Source organism: Chionomys nivalis, chromosome 8 (genome assembly GCF_950005125.1).
Source record: "Chionomys nivalis chromosome 8, mChiNiv1.1, whole genome shotgun sequence".
Taxonomy (NCBI): Eukaryota; Metazoa; Chordata; class Mammalia; order Rodentia; family Cricetidae; genus Chionomys; species Chionomys nivalis.
In genome coordinates, this window is record NC_080093.1 from 28,763,273 (window position 1) to 28,776,751 (window position 13,479).

General features: G+C 42.4%; 1 protein-coding gene across 3 annotated transcripts in view; it reads right to left on the bottom strand.

Moving 5' to 3' along the window:
• Window positions 1–12,623, bottom strand: part of Uhrf2 (ubiquitin like with PHD and ring finger domains 2) — a 74,308-nt gene extending 61,685 nt beyond the window's left edge. For 2 of the 3 annotated variants that reach the window (XM_057777035.1, XM_057777034.1), the window contains exons 1-2: window positions 12,137–12,623; window positions 6,376–6,609 (exon numbers count right to left, since the gene is read on the bottom strand). In XM_057777035.1, coding sequence (XP_057633018.1) covers window positions 6,376–6,609; window positions 12,137–12,289 — 387 coding nt within the window. In that variant the 5' untranslated portion in view covers window positions 12,290–12,623. Of the gene's footprint in view, window positions 1–6,375; window positions 6,610–12,136 lie in introns of those variants that run through there. The other variant, XM_057777036.1, reaches the window with a different exon arrangement.
• Window positions 12,624–13,479: the final 856 nt, after the last annotated feature.

The window sequence follows — 13,479 nt, forward strand, 5'->3', positions numbered from 1 at the left end:
ACGCACAACTACTTCTGTCTTCAACACAAGTATACACAGTGACTCCCTCTCAAAGGATGAGGAAAAAAAGGAAAAAGAAATCAGTAAGTTAGCCAGGTGATTAAGGGTCATACCAACAGCGCCAGCAAAATTTAAAGTCCTACTGATGCAAAATTCAAATTATATTTAACAGCATGTTATTGCTAGCCATAAATAAGATATGATGAAAATAGCACTTTACACTTCTGTAGTCTTTGCCTCAAAAACAAATCTAGTCCATTGATGAGAAAAATAATAGATAAATCCTGAAGGAGACAAATTACAAAAACTTCTTGACCAACCCTTACAGTTTTCAAAGTAATATGTATCTGAGTTCCAGGTAAGCCTCATCTACATAGCAAGTTCCAGGTTAGCAAAGGGTACACAGACAGACCCTGTCTCAAAATAAATACTTAAATAAATTAGGACGTGTAAAAAAGTGTCACAATCAAGAGCCTACGGAGAAGATATGATGCCACATCCTGAGTGAGGGTCTGGAATGGAAAAAAGATATTAAGCAAAACCTCACCAAAGCATTTTCTCCAAAACTGTCAACTACAAATGGACTGGAAATTATGAATGTAATTCTTATCTGATAATTTTTCTTATTATATATAATTTTACTCTTAAGAGTAAAAACCCTTTCCTTTTTATTTAGACAGAGGGGGAAATGTTACATAATATTTGTTTACACTGTGAGAAGATATGTCACTGTGAAAAGCTGAATGGCCAATAGCTAGGCATGAGAGAATACATAGAACTTTTGGGCAAAGAGAGGAACTGAGAATACTCTAGACATGTGAGATACTACAGAAGCTACAGAAGTCAGATATGGCATAGAATGAGGAAACCAAGTCATGTGGCAGAATGTAGATTAATAGAAACAGGTTAATTTAAGTTAAAAGCGCTAGCTGGGGGAAAGGCTAAGCTAAGGTTAAGCTTTCACTTAAAGGTGGGCCTTTTTCCTGCCTTCAATTTCCAACACAGAGACTCAATATTAATTATAAATGCTTGGCTGTAGCTCAGGCTTATTACTAACTAGCTCTTACAACTTCAATCAACCCTTATTTCCTAAGTTCTATCATATGGCTCATGGCTTGTTACCTCATTTCATACATGTTCTGCTTCCTCCGTGTCTGGATTGTGACTCCCAAGCTTCCTCCCTTTTTTCCAGTGTCCTTAATCTCATTCTCACCCCTAACCTTATCCTGTCCAGCTACTGGCCAGTCAGCTTCTTTATTACACAATCACAGCACCATATATTCACACAATGTAAAGAAATATTACACATTTAATAATTAATAATAACTCTCTATGTTGTTATTTGTAAGATGGCAGACGAAAAGAAGGTCCAAATACACTGATTCACAATTATTACCCCTGCTCTGGCTCCTGTCCATCATGAGGTAAAGAATCTCTTCCACCAAGAATTCCTATAGCCATGATGGCTGATCAAAATGTGAGGTCAAGCAGTCATAGACTGAACCCGCTAAAACTGTTAATCAAATAAATATTTTTCTTAAGTTGTTCTCTATAGTACTTTGGTCAGAGCAATGAAAAATAACCAATAATATATGTTACTGTGTAGGAAGTAAATCATTCTGATCCATTTCAGAATTAAGTGGGTTCAGAACCCATCAAAAAGTTATAGATAAGCAGGAGACACTAGGCCCTTCTCTTCTTAGTTGGCAACTAGTGCCTGCTTGTTTTTAGAACTCTGTGACTAGGAAAATTGAAGGCAGCCTGCTATAACTGAGCTCATAGGCAGTAAAGGGAAAATCTCAAGGCCCAGGAAATTCATTAAACTTCACATCCTGAACCAACAGGATAGAAAATTTGGGAAGGGGGATAATGTGAATGTGGAATAGAGAAATGTGAAGATTATATTCTAACTTTCTGGATTACCAACCTATGGGGAAAGGGAAACAGGAATTTTTTTAAATAGATAACTTAAAAAAAATAACCCTGTAGTGTTTTGAATGAAAAATTCACCAGACTCGCCGGGCGGTGGTGGCGCACGCCTTTAATCCCAGCACTCGGGAGGCAGAGGCAGGCGGATCTCTGTGAGTTCGAGGCCAGCCTGGTCTACAAAAGCTAGTTCCAGGACAGGCACCAAAGCTACAGAGAAACCCTGTCTCGAAAAACCAAAAAAAAAAAAAAAAAAAAATCACCAGACTCATAGAAAGTGCCATTATTGGAGGTATGGCCTTGTTGGAGTAGGTGTGGATTTGTTGGAGCAAGTGTGTCACAGAGGGTGGGCTTTCAGTTTTCAGAAGTTCAAGCCAAGCCCAGTGGCTCATTCTCTCTTCCTCCTGCCTGCGGATCCAGACGTAGAACTTTCTGCTTTTTTTTTCCAGCACTATGTCTGCTTTCTTGCCACCACTCTCCCTGCAAAGATGACAACGGACTAAAACTGAGCTGTAAGCCAGACCCATTTAAATGTTTTCTTATAAAAGAGTTGCCGTGGTCATGGTGTCTCTTCACAGCAATAGAAACCCTAAGACAAATCCTGTCTAGTATTAAATCAGCACACCATCCATTTTTGAAATAGCTTTTCTCTATGCTGGTGTCTACTTTCTTTATTTAGTCTTAATGATTACAGAATGTGTGTCTTGATTCTCTCATTGCAGATAATTTTTAGACTTGTTTATGACTAAACTCTAAGCCTCAGAAGCTTGTTTATACGAGAGATTTGAAAAAGTTTGGAGACATTAACTTCACTTCAGAATGCTGTAAACTCAACTTACTGGGCAATTCTAGAATAAGCTTAGAGGACCAAAGGGATGCCTACTATGCAGACTAGGCTCCCACCTCCCACACACACGTCCACGATCTAAGACTCGTGGGAAGCTGAACATTTTAAAAATATCTATTTTTATTTATGTGTATGGGTGTTTTTCTTGCAAGCAAGCACTCAGTGTGCATGCCTGGTGTTCATGGTGGCCAGAAGAAAGAGCTAGATTCCCTGGAACTGGAGTTACAAATGCCATCAGCGGCTATACAGGCACTGAGAACAGACTCTAGGTCCTTGGCAACAGTAGCAAGTGCTCTCTCAACCACTGAGCCTTCTCTCCAGAGCTTGTTGAAAGCTGAATTTTCAGGGAGAATGACTAGAGCAAAAGAGTTTGAAATTTTCTACAATTTGGTCAGAAAAGCCTGGTTAAAGTTGGGGCTAAGGAATACATTGTTTTTGCATGGCTAGTTTCGTGTTATTAGAAAGGAGCCAAATATTTTAATAACAGAAAAGTTGCTTTAAAGGGTAGGTTAGGAATTGCTCATATTTTACCCATTGAAGATTGAATGAATATAACCATTTTAAAATTCCTTTGAAAGATCTTCCTTTGGGAAAAAGAGTACCTCCAGGTAACCTGTTTATAGCAAGATGAGCCACCTAGAAAAGAAGAATTTCCACACATTCATCAATCCAAGCCACTGTAGCCATGGGCAAAGGGGACTTCTCAGGCTGGTAACAGACCATGTGATTTTACAAAGATATAGAATAGTAAGATTTCAAAAGAAGGCCTGTTAAGTCAGTTAATATGTGGCAGAAGCATGTTTCATGCAGGCAACCCAAGCAAACAATACAAAAAGCTGCAAGGGTAACACCTAAGCTTCAGTGAAGACTCCAGTATATTGAAGACACAAACAATGTTGAACAAGCCACAATTAGTAAGGTAACCAGAAAGATGCCATGTAGGCTACAAATGGCAAAGTCATAGGAGTGAAGCTACCCAAACCCACTGCAGCTCACCTGCTGACATCACATGCCCTAGAAGCTAGAAACGGAGCTATGGAACTCAATATTCGCACCCCTAGGTTTTGGTCTTACTTTAGCCTAACCCTTTGTTCCCTGTTCCTCCCATTGGAGTAGGACTGATTACTTTGCATTAAGTATGTGTTTTTACCTGACAGGGACTCATGGTAAAAATTTCACCTTCAGTATCACAAAACACTTTGAATTTAAGACTAGTGAATAATGCTTGAGCTGTTAAAACAATGAACAAATATTAGTAATTATGAGAGGACATGAGTCTTTGGATATGAGATGTCTCCATCACATTTGTGGTTGAAATCCTGGTTCAAAGCACTCTTTAGGGAGGTTCTAGAAACTTTAAGTGTTGGAACAGATTTTAAATCAGGTCATGTGGGGGTGTGCCTTTTAAGGTTATACCAGCTCAATATTTCTTCCCTCTCTCTGGTCCTTATCTATCATAAGCAAAGAAGCTCCTCTACCACAGTTTCACACAGCCACGACACTCTGTCAAGATGCATGGAGTCAAGCAACCATGGACTGAACTTCCTGAAACTACAGATTAAAATAAATTCTCCCTCCTTTAAACCGTTTGTTAGGCACTGGGCCACAGCAATAAAACATAACTAATTTATGTATTAAAGTAAGTCTACTTTAAAAGTAACAACATGAGCTGGGTGGTGGTGGCGCACGCCTTTAATCCCAGCACTTGGGAGGCAGAGGCAGGTGGATCTCTGTGAGTTCGAGACCAGCCTGGTCTACAGAGCTAGTTCCAGGACAGGCTCCAAAACCACAGAGAAACCCTGTCTCGAAAAACCAAAAAAATACATAAATAAATTAATTAAAAAAAAAAAAAAAAAAGAGCTAGTTCCAGGACAGGCTCCAAAACCACAGAGAAACCCTGTCTCAAAAAACCAAAAAAAAAAAAGTAACAACATGAAAAAAATGTACTTAGTGTTTTGAGTATGGGCTAACCCTCTAACACTGGTAGTAGATCCTCATCAAGGTACGATAGGAAGAGCTATTGAGGACTAGGCTGAAGCAAAAATGGAGCCCAGAAGTTCCAGGACAGTTTTGACAACACAGACCCATCCATCTCTCATAAATAAATGTGGACACTTAATTTATAAGAGCAAGAAAGGCCGGGCTGTGGTGGCGCACGCCTTTAATCCCAGCATTAGGGAGACAGAGACAGGCGGATCTCTGTGAGTCTGAGGCTAATCTGGTCTACAGAGCAAGTTCTAGGACAAGTCCCAAAGCTACAGAGATACTCTGTCTCAAAAAAAGGGAAACAAACAAAAGCAAAAAGAGAAAGACCACATATACACTGTCTCTTTTTTGTCACCAGCAAGAAAGGCATTACCAGATGCAGCTCATTAGCCTTTCGCTATAACCATAAGCCAAAATAAACCCCTCTAAGACATTACTTGTTCTGCATTACTGTATTATTAGCAAAGAAAATAAATATAGATGTCTACAAAATATGAAATAGTATAGACAAAATGGCATGTTTAACCATAACGTTAGCAGAAATAATTCAAACATTCATTATAAAATTCAAAAAAACTGATAGAGATCTGTGTCCATGAATTTAAAAACTCATAAATATATTAATTCTATAAAATGATCTATAGAGGCAATCCCCATTGAAATTTCAGTAAGGTCTTCTGTAGTTTTACATAAGCAAATTCTAACAATTTTTTATTACAAGTTTTGTAGTAAACTATAAAGCTAAAAACCCTTGAAGAGATGTTATATTTGAGAAATGGGAAAAAGGAAGTTATCAAAAAATTCTGTAAAGCTACAGTATTCAAATGGAATGGGCACAGGGACAGACAAATGGACCAACGAAACAACAAAAATCTTGACAGCATACTTTGAGTGAGCAATCAGCATCTTTTTTTTTTTTTAAATAGAAATCTTTAAAATTCTAGCACATGTGCAGCAGAGTATATATGGGTTAAACAGCATTGTTAAAAACTGAAGCTGGAACACTCCCCAGGCATCTAATAAATACATACTAGACATACAGTTGCACGTTGATAAAGTAGCCACAATAACATAAAGGAATAAAATGTAACTATATACATAAAAAACATCAATGTCGAGGAAAAGGAGAACTTCATTATAAAGAGATTCAGCTACAGATAAAAACAGCATATTGTTTAGACATGTGTACATATAAGTAATAAAGAAGAAAAAAGAGAATTTGCACTAAAATGTTACTCTAAGTAATTCCCTTGGAAGATGGGAGAGGCAAGCAGTGCCCTTTTCAAAAGTCCTGGCATCATTCTACTTCTTCACATGGGTGGTATTACACAAATATGTTTATCATTCTCTGAACTGTACATATACCGTTTACATATTTCCACTACAATATTTCTCTTCCTGGTAGTGCTGAGACTCAAACCCAGGGTCTCATATCTGTTAAAAAAAAAAAAAAGCACTCACCAGCTGAGGCCCATGGTCAATTTTCGAAGACTACTTCTGACACAATATGAACAGCTGCAATCTTTACTTAATGGAAATCAATGCTTACTAACTCATTGCATCTTAGAGAATAAGCATTTTTATTGTCACAATCAACAAGTCTGAAGGTAACATACCTTATAGAGTCCAAAGCCAGGATCAATAAGACAAGTACGAGCTGATGTAGATGGCTGGCTGGAAGATCCTCCTCTTGCTGTTTTCTTTACTTTAGGTTGATTATTAGAACGGGGTTTAGCCTGAACATCATTCTGCTTAGAAGTGCTAGGAAGACTGGAGTCTGGACGAACTAGCAGCTGAATTATATCATTCAGTCCAACGTCGTAGTCAAATAAAGTATATCCATTCTCCAACTAGAAAAACAGAAAACTACACTGAAGTGCTTATCTCAAAACTTACATTTCTACATGTTTAGTTTGTCCACATACCCTATATAAGCTATTAAAATTGACAACTCTACAACTTAATGATCTTGAAATGGTTTTTACTACTTTATGGCTTCTACTTTCAGCATCCTCTCCGGACCCCAGTAAATTGTTAAGAACCACTCCAAACTAACTACAGATCACACTAATGTCATTAAAATAAAAACTGTACATAGTTATTGCAATCTCATAGCTCATTTTACTCTCTCTCTCTCTCTCTCTCTCTCTCTCTCTCTCTCTCTCTCTCTCTCTCTCTAAACTACATTTAGCCTCTCATCACTTTTTGTTATTGTCTCTTAGTCTTTTGATAGTCTCTCTATACAGCCCAGGCTAGCCTCACTCGTGATCCTGTCTTAGCCTTCCAAGTTCGAGGATTACAAGTATATGATACGTAGGCTCTCTCAACAAAATTTATTTTAATCAACAGTGCCTAAATTCACTCCAAGTGTGGGAAAATAAATTTTGAAAGTGAGAACGTTATTGTTTTCTTTACAAGCTGCATGTAATAGTGGTTATTAGCAAGTTATCTTTTTGAAGCGCAATTAATACTTCCTTTTAAGTGAAGAATATTTTAAAATACTAATCAGAAATATGTTGTAAGAAGGCCACTTGTGTGTTCCCAGCTGCCCTCAGCTTGTTCATTTCCCTGCTGCCCAGACTCCCGAAATAACCACACAGAAACTGTATTAATAAAATCACTGCTTGGCCCATTAGCTCTGACTTCTTATTGGCTAATTCTTACATCTCAATTTAACCCATTTCTAGTAATCTGTGTATCGCCACGTGGCCATGGCTTACCTGGGTAAAGTTCCATTTGGTTGAGGGGGAGGGGCTACATGGCTTCTCTCTGGCTCAGCCTTTCTTTCTATCAGCATTCAGTTTAGTTTTCCCCACCTAGCTCACTGTCTCAGGCTAAGCCAGTTTCTTTATTAACTAATGGTATTCACAGCATACAGAGGAGAATCCCACATCAGAAATATATTTCAATTATACTATATTCCATTTCTCTATGGTTCTCTAATTCTATCCATTTGCAAATATTAGCAAATTTTGTCACAAAGTCATCTATGAAAAACAACACATAAATTATCTTGCAATTCACCCAAATTTTAAGAAGGTTATGGACTTATCTGTGCCCACTGTCACCTCCACCACACCCCCACCTCCCAAAAGACATGATCAGATATACTAGAAGTTCTACTCCACAGTACCTCAGAGGGCTGAGAGTCCCTCCCTACATGACATAATAATAGGCTTTGAATTTCTTTAGTCATGTGCTGTCTTGGATTATATCTAAAGACCCCATTTCTAAATAAAATTAGGTTCTGAGGTAAGCCACTCCCTTGAGGTGTTTCTGGCAGAAGTCCATGCTGCATCGCAGTGACTCCACCACAGCCTTAGTTCTGAAAAAACAATGTGCACTTTGTACTATGCATGCTATAATAACATACATCGCCAATACACTGCCTGAAACACTCTCACTCAGATTCAAAGCTAGGGAGGTCATGAACCGCACTGTTTACCTACAAGGTTTTCTGCTTCTGTAGAAACATAATGGCTTAACTGTAGAAAAGTGACTTTCAGTCTTTTCCTGCCATCATTCCTCAGTCAGTAAATATCAAATTAGTCTTTATGCTGTTATTTTGCTTAAATGTCTGATTTTAAAAACTGTTATCTAAATTATTGAACTAATTTATTTTAATGTGTTGAATGAATACAATTAAGACAGAATTTCCAACATTTTCTAATTTTCTAGAAGCACCCTAAACATTCTTTTGTTGTACCATATTTATGCAAAACATTCTCATCATTAACTATAAAATCAAAATTAACGATCAACTCTGAAAAAGGTTAGATGTTCTGTCCTGAAGTATCAACCCAGTTTTAATTCTTTATAAAATAAGCATGTCTATCTAGTAAAATGCAAATTTGCTTTTCTTTTAACACAACTGATAAGATTATGTGAATACCAAATAATTTCAAAATGAACCGTGATTTATTTAGCAGATTTGATTGGCATACCTATTTTCAATACTTACATACCCAGAGTTACATAAAAATTTCTTGGGCCAAAAGTAATTCCAAGTAGAAAAAGTCCTGATCTAGAAATTACAAATACTTATAAAGTATATAACTGTAGTCCATCAATGTCTTATAGAAGTAAATGGTTCAAAACCGCCTTTTTAAAAACTCAAGGTACAAGACTCTGAAGAAAAAGAAATGGTTAGGACTCTGCCAGAATGTACTACTGAATTTTTATTGTGTTAAAGAAGAAATTCCAGGAAATAGGAAGGGCTACAATAACAATGCAAGGGAAACCAAGGAAGATGGGAGATGAGCTGGCAGAGGCAAAAAAAAAAAAAAAAAAAGCAACAGGGAAGTCATTTCTACAGTACTAAGGGTACAAGTGAAGGGCAACTGTTATTCATCAGTCATGGACTGGAGATAAATACACATACACAGTATTTAAACAGACAAATACTTTCATTTCTTTACTCCATGTGAAAAAAAAAAGAATATGGAGGCGGGTGTCAACTGTTTAGTTTTTCTTCCAGTACGGTTCACAATCCACATCTACAATCTATTTAAGGCTATCCCAACAGTAATGGCAAGAGAAGGCAGGGATATGGAATCTTTTAGAAGTCACAAGAGCTCTAGATTCTAATTAAAGATCAAAGTTTGGTGTGTGGTGTTTGTGAGTAAGATTTACTCAGAGAGAGCACTGGCTGCTCTTCCAGAGGACCAGGGTTGATTCCCAGCACCCACAAAGAGGCTCACAACTCTGTCTAATTTCAATTCCAGATCTGCAGATCTGATGCCCCAATGTCCTCTTCCGGCCTCTGCAGCAAACCAGGCATGCATACAGTGCAAAGACATACGTTTATGCAAAGCACCTACACACATTAAAAAGAAAAAAGTGGAGTTCCCAACACTGCTTTCCAAACGTTGTGTACAGAGCTCCTGGAGACCTTGTAAACCACATACTCTGCTTCAGTGGGCCATGGTAAGGCATCCACGCAAAGATAATGCTGTTGGCCCTGAGAAAGCAGAAAGCACACTTCAAATAGAAAGAAACTAGTACAAAGTTATCCCTTTAAAGTTCATTTCAAAGTCTGGTGTTCACAAAAATTTCCTCTGAAGTCAGGAGATGGTGCCACACATGTCTGATTCCAGTACTCGGGGCAGAGGCAGGTGGATCTCTGGGATCTCTGAGTTCAAGACCAGCCTGATCTACAGAGTGAGTTCCACAACAGCCAGAGGTATACAGAAAAACCCTAAACGGGGTCCTGTGAAACCTAGTTAAGTTCAACTACACTACTCCAAAGATTAAAAGCAGCATAAATAACAGGTTGGGGCACACTAAAATGAATACGTGGCAATTTTTTTTCAGATCAGAATCTCACTGTGTTACCCCCGTCCCTTAAACTTCTAGGCTCCAGTGATCCTCTTGTCAGTCTTAGAGGAGCTAGGAATGTGGTGCCCGGCTTAGATAAATCTGTTTCATTTATACCATTACTTGGCAGTAAAACACCTTGAGACAGGACACCTCTTTTCTACTAAACTCATTTTACAGGAAATGAATAGCCCTGTGGTACCAATTATCTGCCTGCTACAAGCACACTTTGCTATCTCCATCAACTGGAGAATATCAAAGACAAAAGGAGATAATAACCACTGACCTGGCTAGTTGTCATTCATGAAAAAGTAAATAATTGGGAGCAATATTTTCCTTTTTTCATGTCCACCTAAATTCTATTTTCATTCCTACTGGTTCATTATTCAGCTGGGGAGAGGGAAGAAGTGAGTGATTAACAGTGTGTTTGGGGGGCAGGTGCACAAGAGTTATCTATCCTCAACCAGGAAGCATTTTCTTATTAGTGATCTTAGTGAAAGTCTATTTTGTAAGTCCTGGATTTAAACCAAAGTCTACCTTCACATTAAGACATCCAGATGACCTTACTTTAGCATTATTTCAATATTACATTTTCGGGCTGCTGCCCACCACTATATTCTCATCCTTCATTTCTATCTAGTGAAGTCACTGAAGTATCCTGGGAATCAAAATACAGTATATTATTACTTAGAAAATTCAGATGTGACTACTTAGCTTTCACAGGTAACCAAAAGTTACTGGCCACCAGAGGCACATTAACACAAAGCTACATAATATTTAATACAGATACAATTGTTTTTTAAAAAAAAGCTTTCTGGTAAAGTGAACTCTTTACTAGTCCAACACAAAGAATCAACACAGAACTGGCTACAAGAGGAGCAGAAACCGCTACAGGTTTTCCACAGGAGAGGCCCTCCAAATACCAAAACAAAATCCTCTATAGTCTGTTACTCTGAATTTCTTGTTCTGTCTGAGACGTTGTAAACCTGTAACGGGAACAAAAATATTCCTTCCAAACACTTTGTGGCCTCTAGGCTACTTCCACCGAATCAGAGAACTGTATTTAATTCAAACCTCAGGACTGGAGCCAAACTGTGGTCTACCGTCTGCAAGATGCCAACTTTTCAGTGGACTAAAGACAACACAAAGACAAAGGCAAGAAAAACAAGATGGGTCCAGGATCTAATCACAGACTGAGACTGACCGGATAGGAAATGTCTTATCCTGACCAGGCTGGGCAACACTTAAATTTAACGGAGATGCCCCTTGTGGCTCAAATCTACTTCCTGTCTTTTGAGTTACTGCTAGTTATGATGAAGGGCTAGCTTTAAAAGCCTGAACGTGGGGAACACTCAAAGGTGAGAGGTAGGCCGGGTGGTGGTGGCGCACGCCTTTAATCCCAGCACTTGGGAGGCAGAGGCAGGTGGATCTCTGTGAGTTCGAGACCAGCCTGGTCTACAAGAGCTAGTTCCAGGACAGGCTCCAAAGCCACAGAGAAACCCTGTCTCGAAAAACCAAAAAAAAAAAAAAAAAAAAAAAAAAAAAGTGCGAGGTAAAGCTGTCCATGCACTCAACAGATTTAAACCCGACTTCCGGTCACAAACATCGTTCCCTAAGCCCAGGTCTGAGACCGCAACGCAGTCCGTGACCCCTTCGCATCTTCAGTGCGCTCCAATCCTTCCAGTGAGACAACGGGGGAAGGTGCCTCACTTTTCATCCCGCATCTGGGAGCTCGGGGCAGGGGAGCGAGGCAAGTCAGCGATGCCAATAATGCCAGCTCGTCCCTCCTGCGGCCGGGCACAGCTGCGCCACCGAGCCCGCCGCCCTTCCCGGCTCCGATCACCCCCTCCCCCCAAGCGCGGGAAGAGAGGCACCCAGGAACCTCGCACGCTACGCCTGTGGCTGCTGTCCCCCTTCCTAGGACAGCAAGGTTTCCAGGGCCCTGCACCCAGGCCTTCCCGCCCGCTGGGCGCACAGCCGCAGGCCCGGGCCCCGCATCCTGCATCCCGCGCCCCGCCAGCGGCCCGGCCCGACCCCCAGCCTCGCCCCCGGGCGCCTCACCTGCTTGCCCCGGTAGAACAGGCGCTGGCACTCGGGCCGCACGTCGAACAGCGCCCACACCCGCTCGCGCAGCTCCTCGATGGTGGCTTTGCGGGAAACGTCCTCGATGGTGCGCGTCTGGGAGCCGTCGATGGTGCGGACCTGGATCCACATCGCGGCGCGGGGGACAGGGGTCCCGGCCCCCTTTGTCTACCCTGCGCTCGGGCCGCCGCGCCCCGCCCGGCCCGGCTCCCGCCGCTTCCCCCGGAAGGCTCCGGTTCTCCGCGCGCGGCGCCTTGGCGAACGCGAGGGCGGACGAAGACGGACGCGGCCAACCGCGCGACCGCCCACCCGGCCGGGGGGGGGGGCGGGGGGGGGAGGAAGCCGGAACCCGCCCGGACCGCGCGCAGCCTCCGCCTCACAGATAAGAAGGGGCCATGTCTCGGCCGCGCCGAGTGTTTACTTATAGAGCTCGAGCTCCCACATGGAGGTCACGGCGCCAACCCGGATCTCGCGAGATCCACGCGGGGCTCCGCCTCACGCACAGCCCCAGGGCGCTAACATGGAACGGGGCGGGGCTCTCGGAGCCGTTACTCGGGTGGAGGGGCGGGGGGGGGGGGGGGGAGGGATGCAGGGCCCGGCTCGCCCTAGGCCTTCCGCCCTCGCGTGTTCCCTTCCCGGGCTGGTGGAGCCCGATCCACGCTGGTCTCGCTCTCCTGAGGCCGAGGCTATGGTGTCAAAAACACACTCGAAATAAGTACCCGTGATGCGTATTTGCATGACCGAGAAATGGGGGCGCAGCCATCATACAAGGATGTGGGAGCCCGCCACCGGGGCAGCGCCCGCCACGCGGCCTGGCGGGGCCTACGAAAGGCCCCAGGCTGCGTGGACTTCGTGGGCACGCTTCCCGCACGGCTTTCCCGCGGAAACCCGCTGCTGGGATGCTCCAGGAGGGGAGGCCGGTTCCACGCGGCCCCACACAGGCTCAGGCTGCTGGTTGCTGCGGGGCCGCGGAGTCCCCACTCCCGCTTCCCGCCAGGGAAGCCGGGACTGGACGTGGAGGAGTCGGCCTCCTGCGCGAAGGGCGCCTTCGGCCGCAGGGATTCTGGATTTGCGGAACTGTACACCTCCGAGCGGAGGGCATACGGCCGGCCCTCCACACCGGGCCCATCGCAAAAGCAAAGCAAACGTGTATCTTACGTTCACCGACACCGGGAACGTGGGTGTCGCTAACTATTCAGGCCAGCGCTAACTATTCCCGTGAAGCTAAGAGGCGCCACTTGGCAACAACCAAATTAATTACATTCAAAATGGCCTACCGGGGAAAGGCAGGGAACGTAGGATGTCAGCTTGCTGGGGGGAAG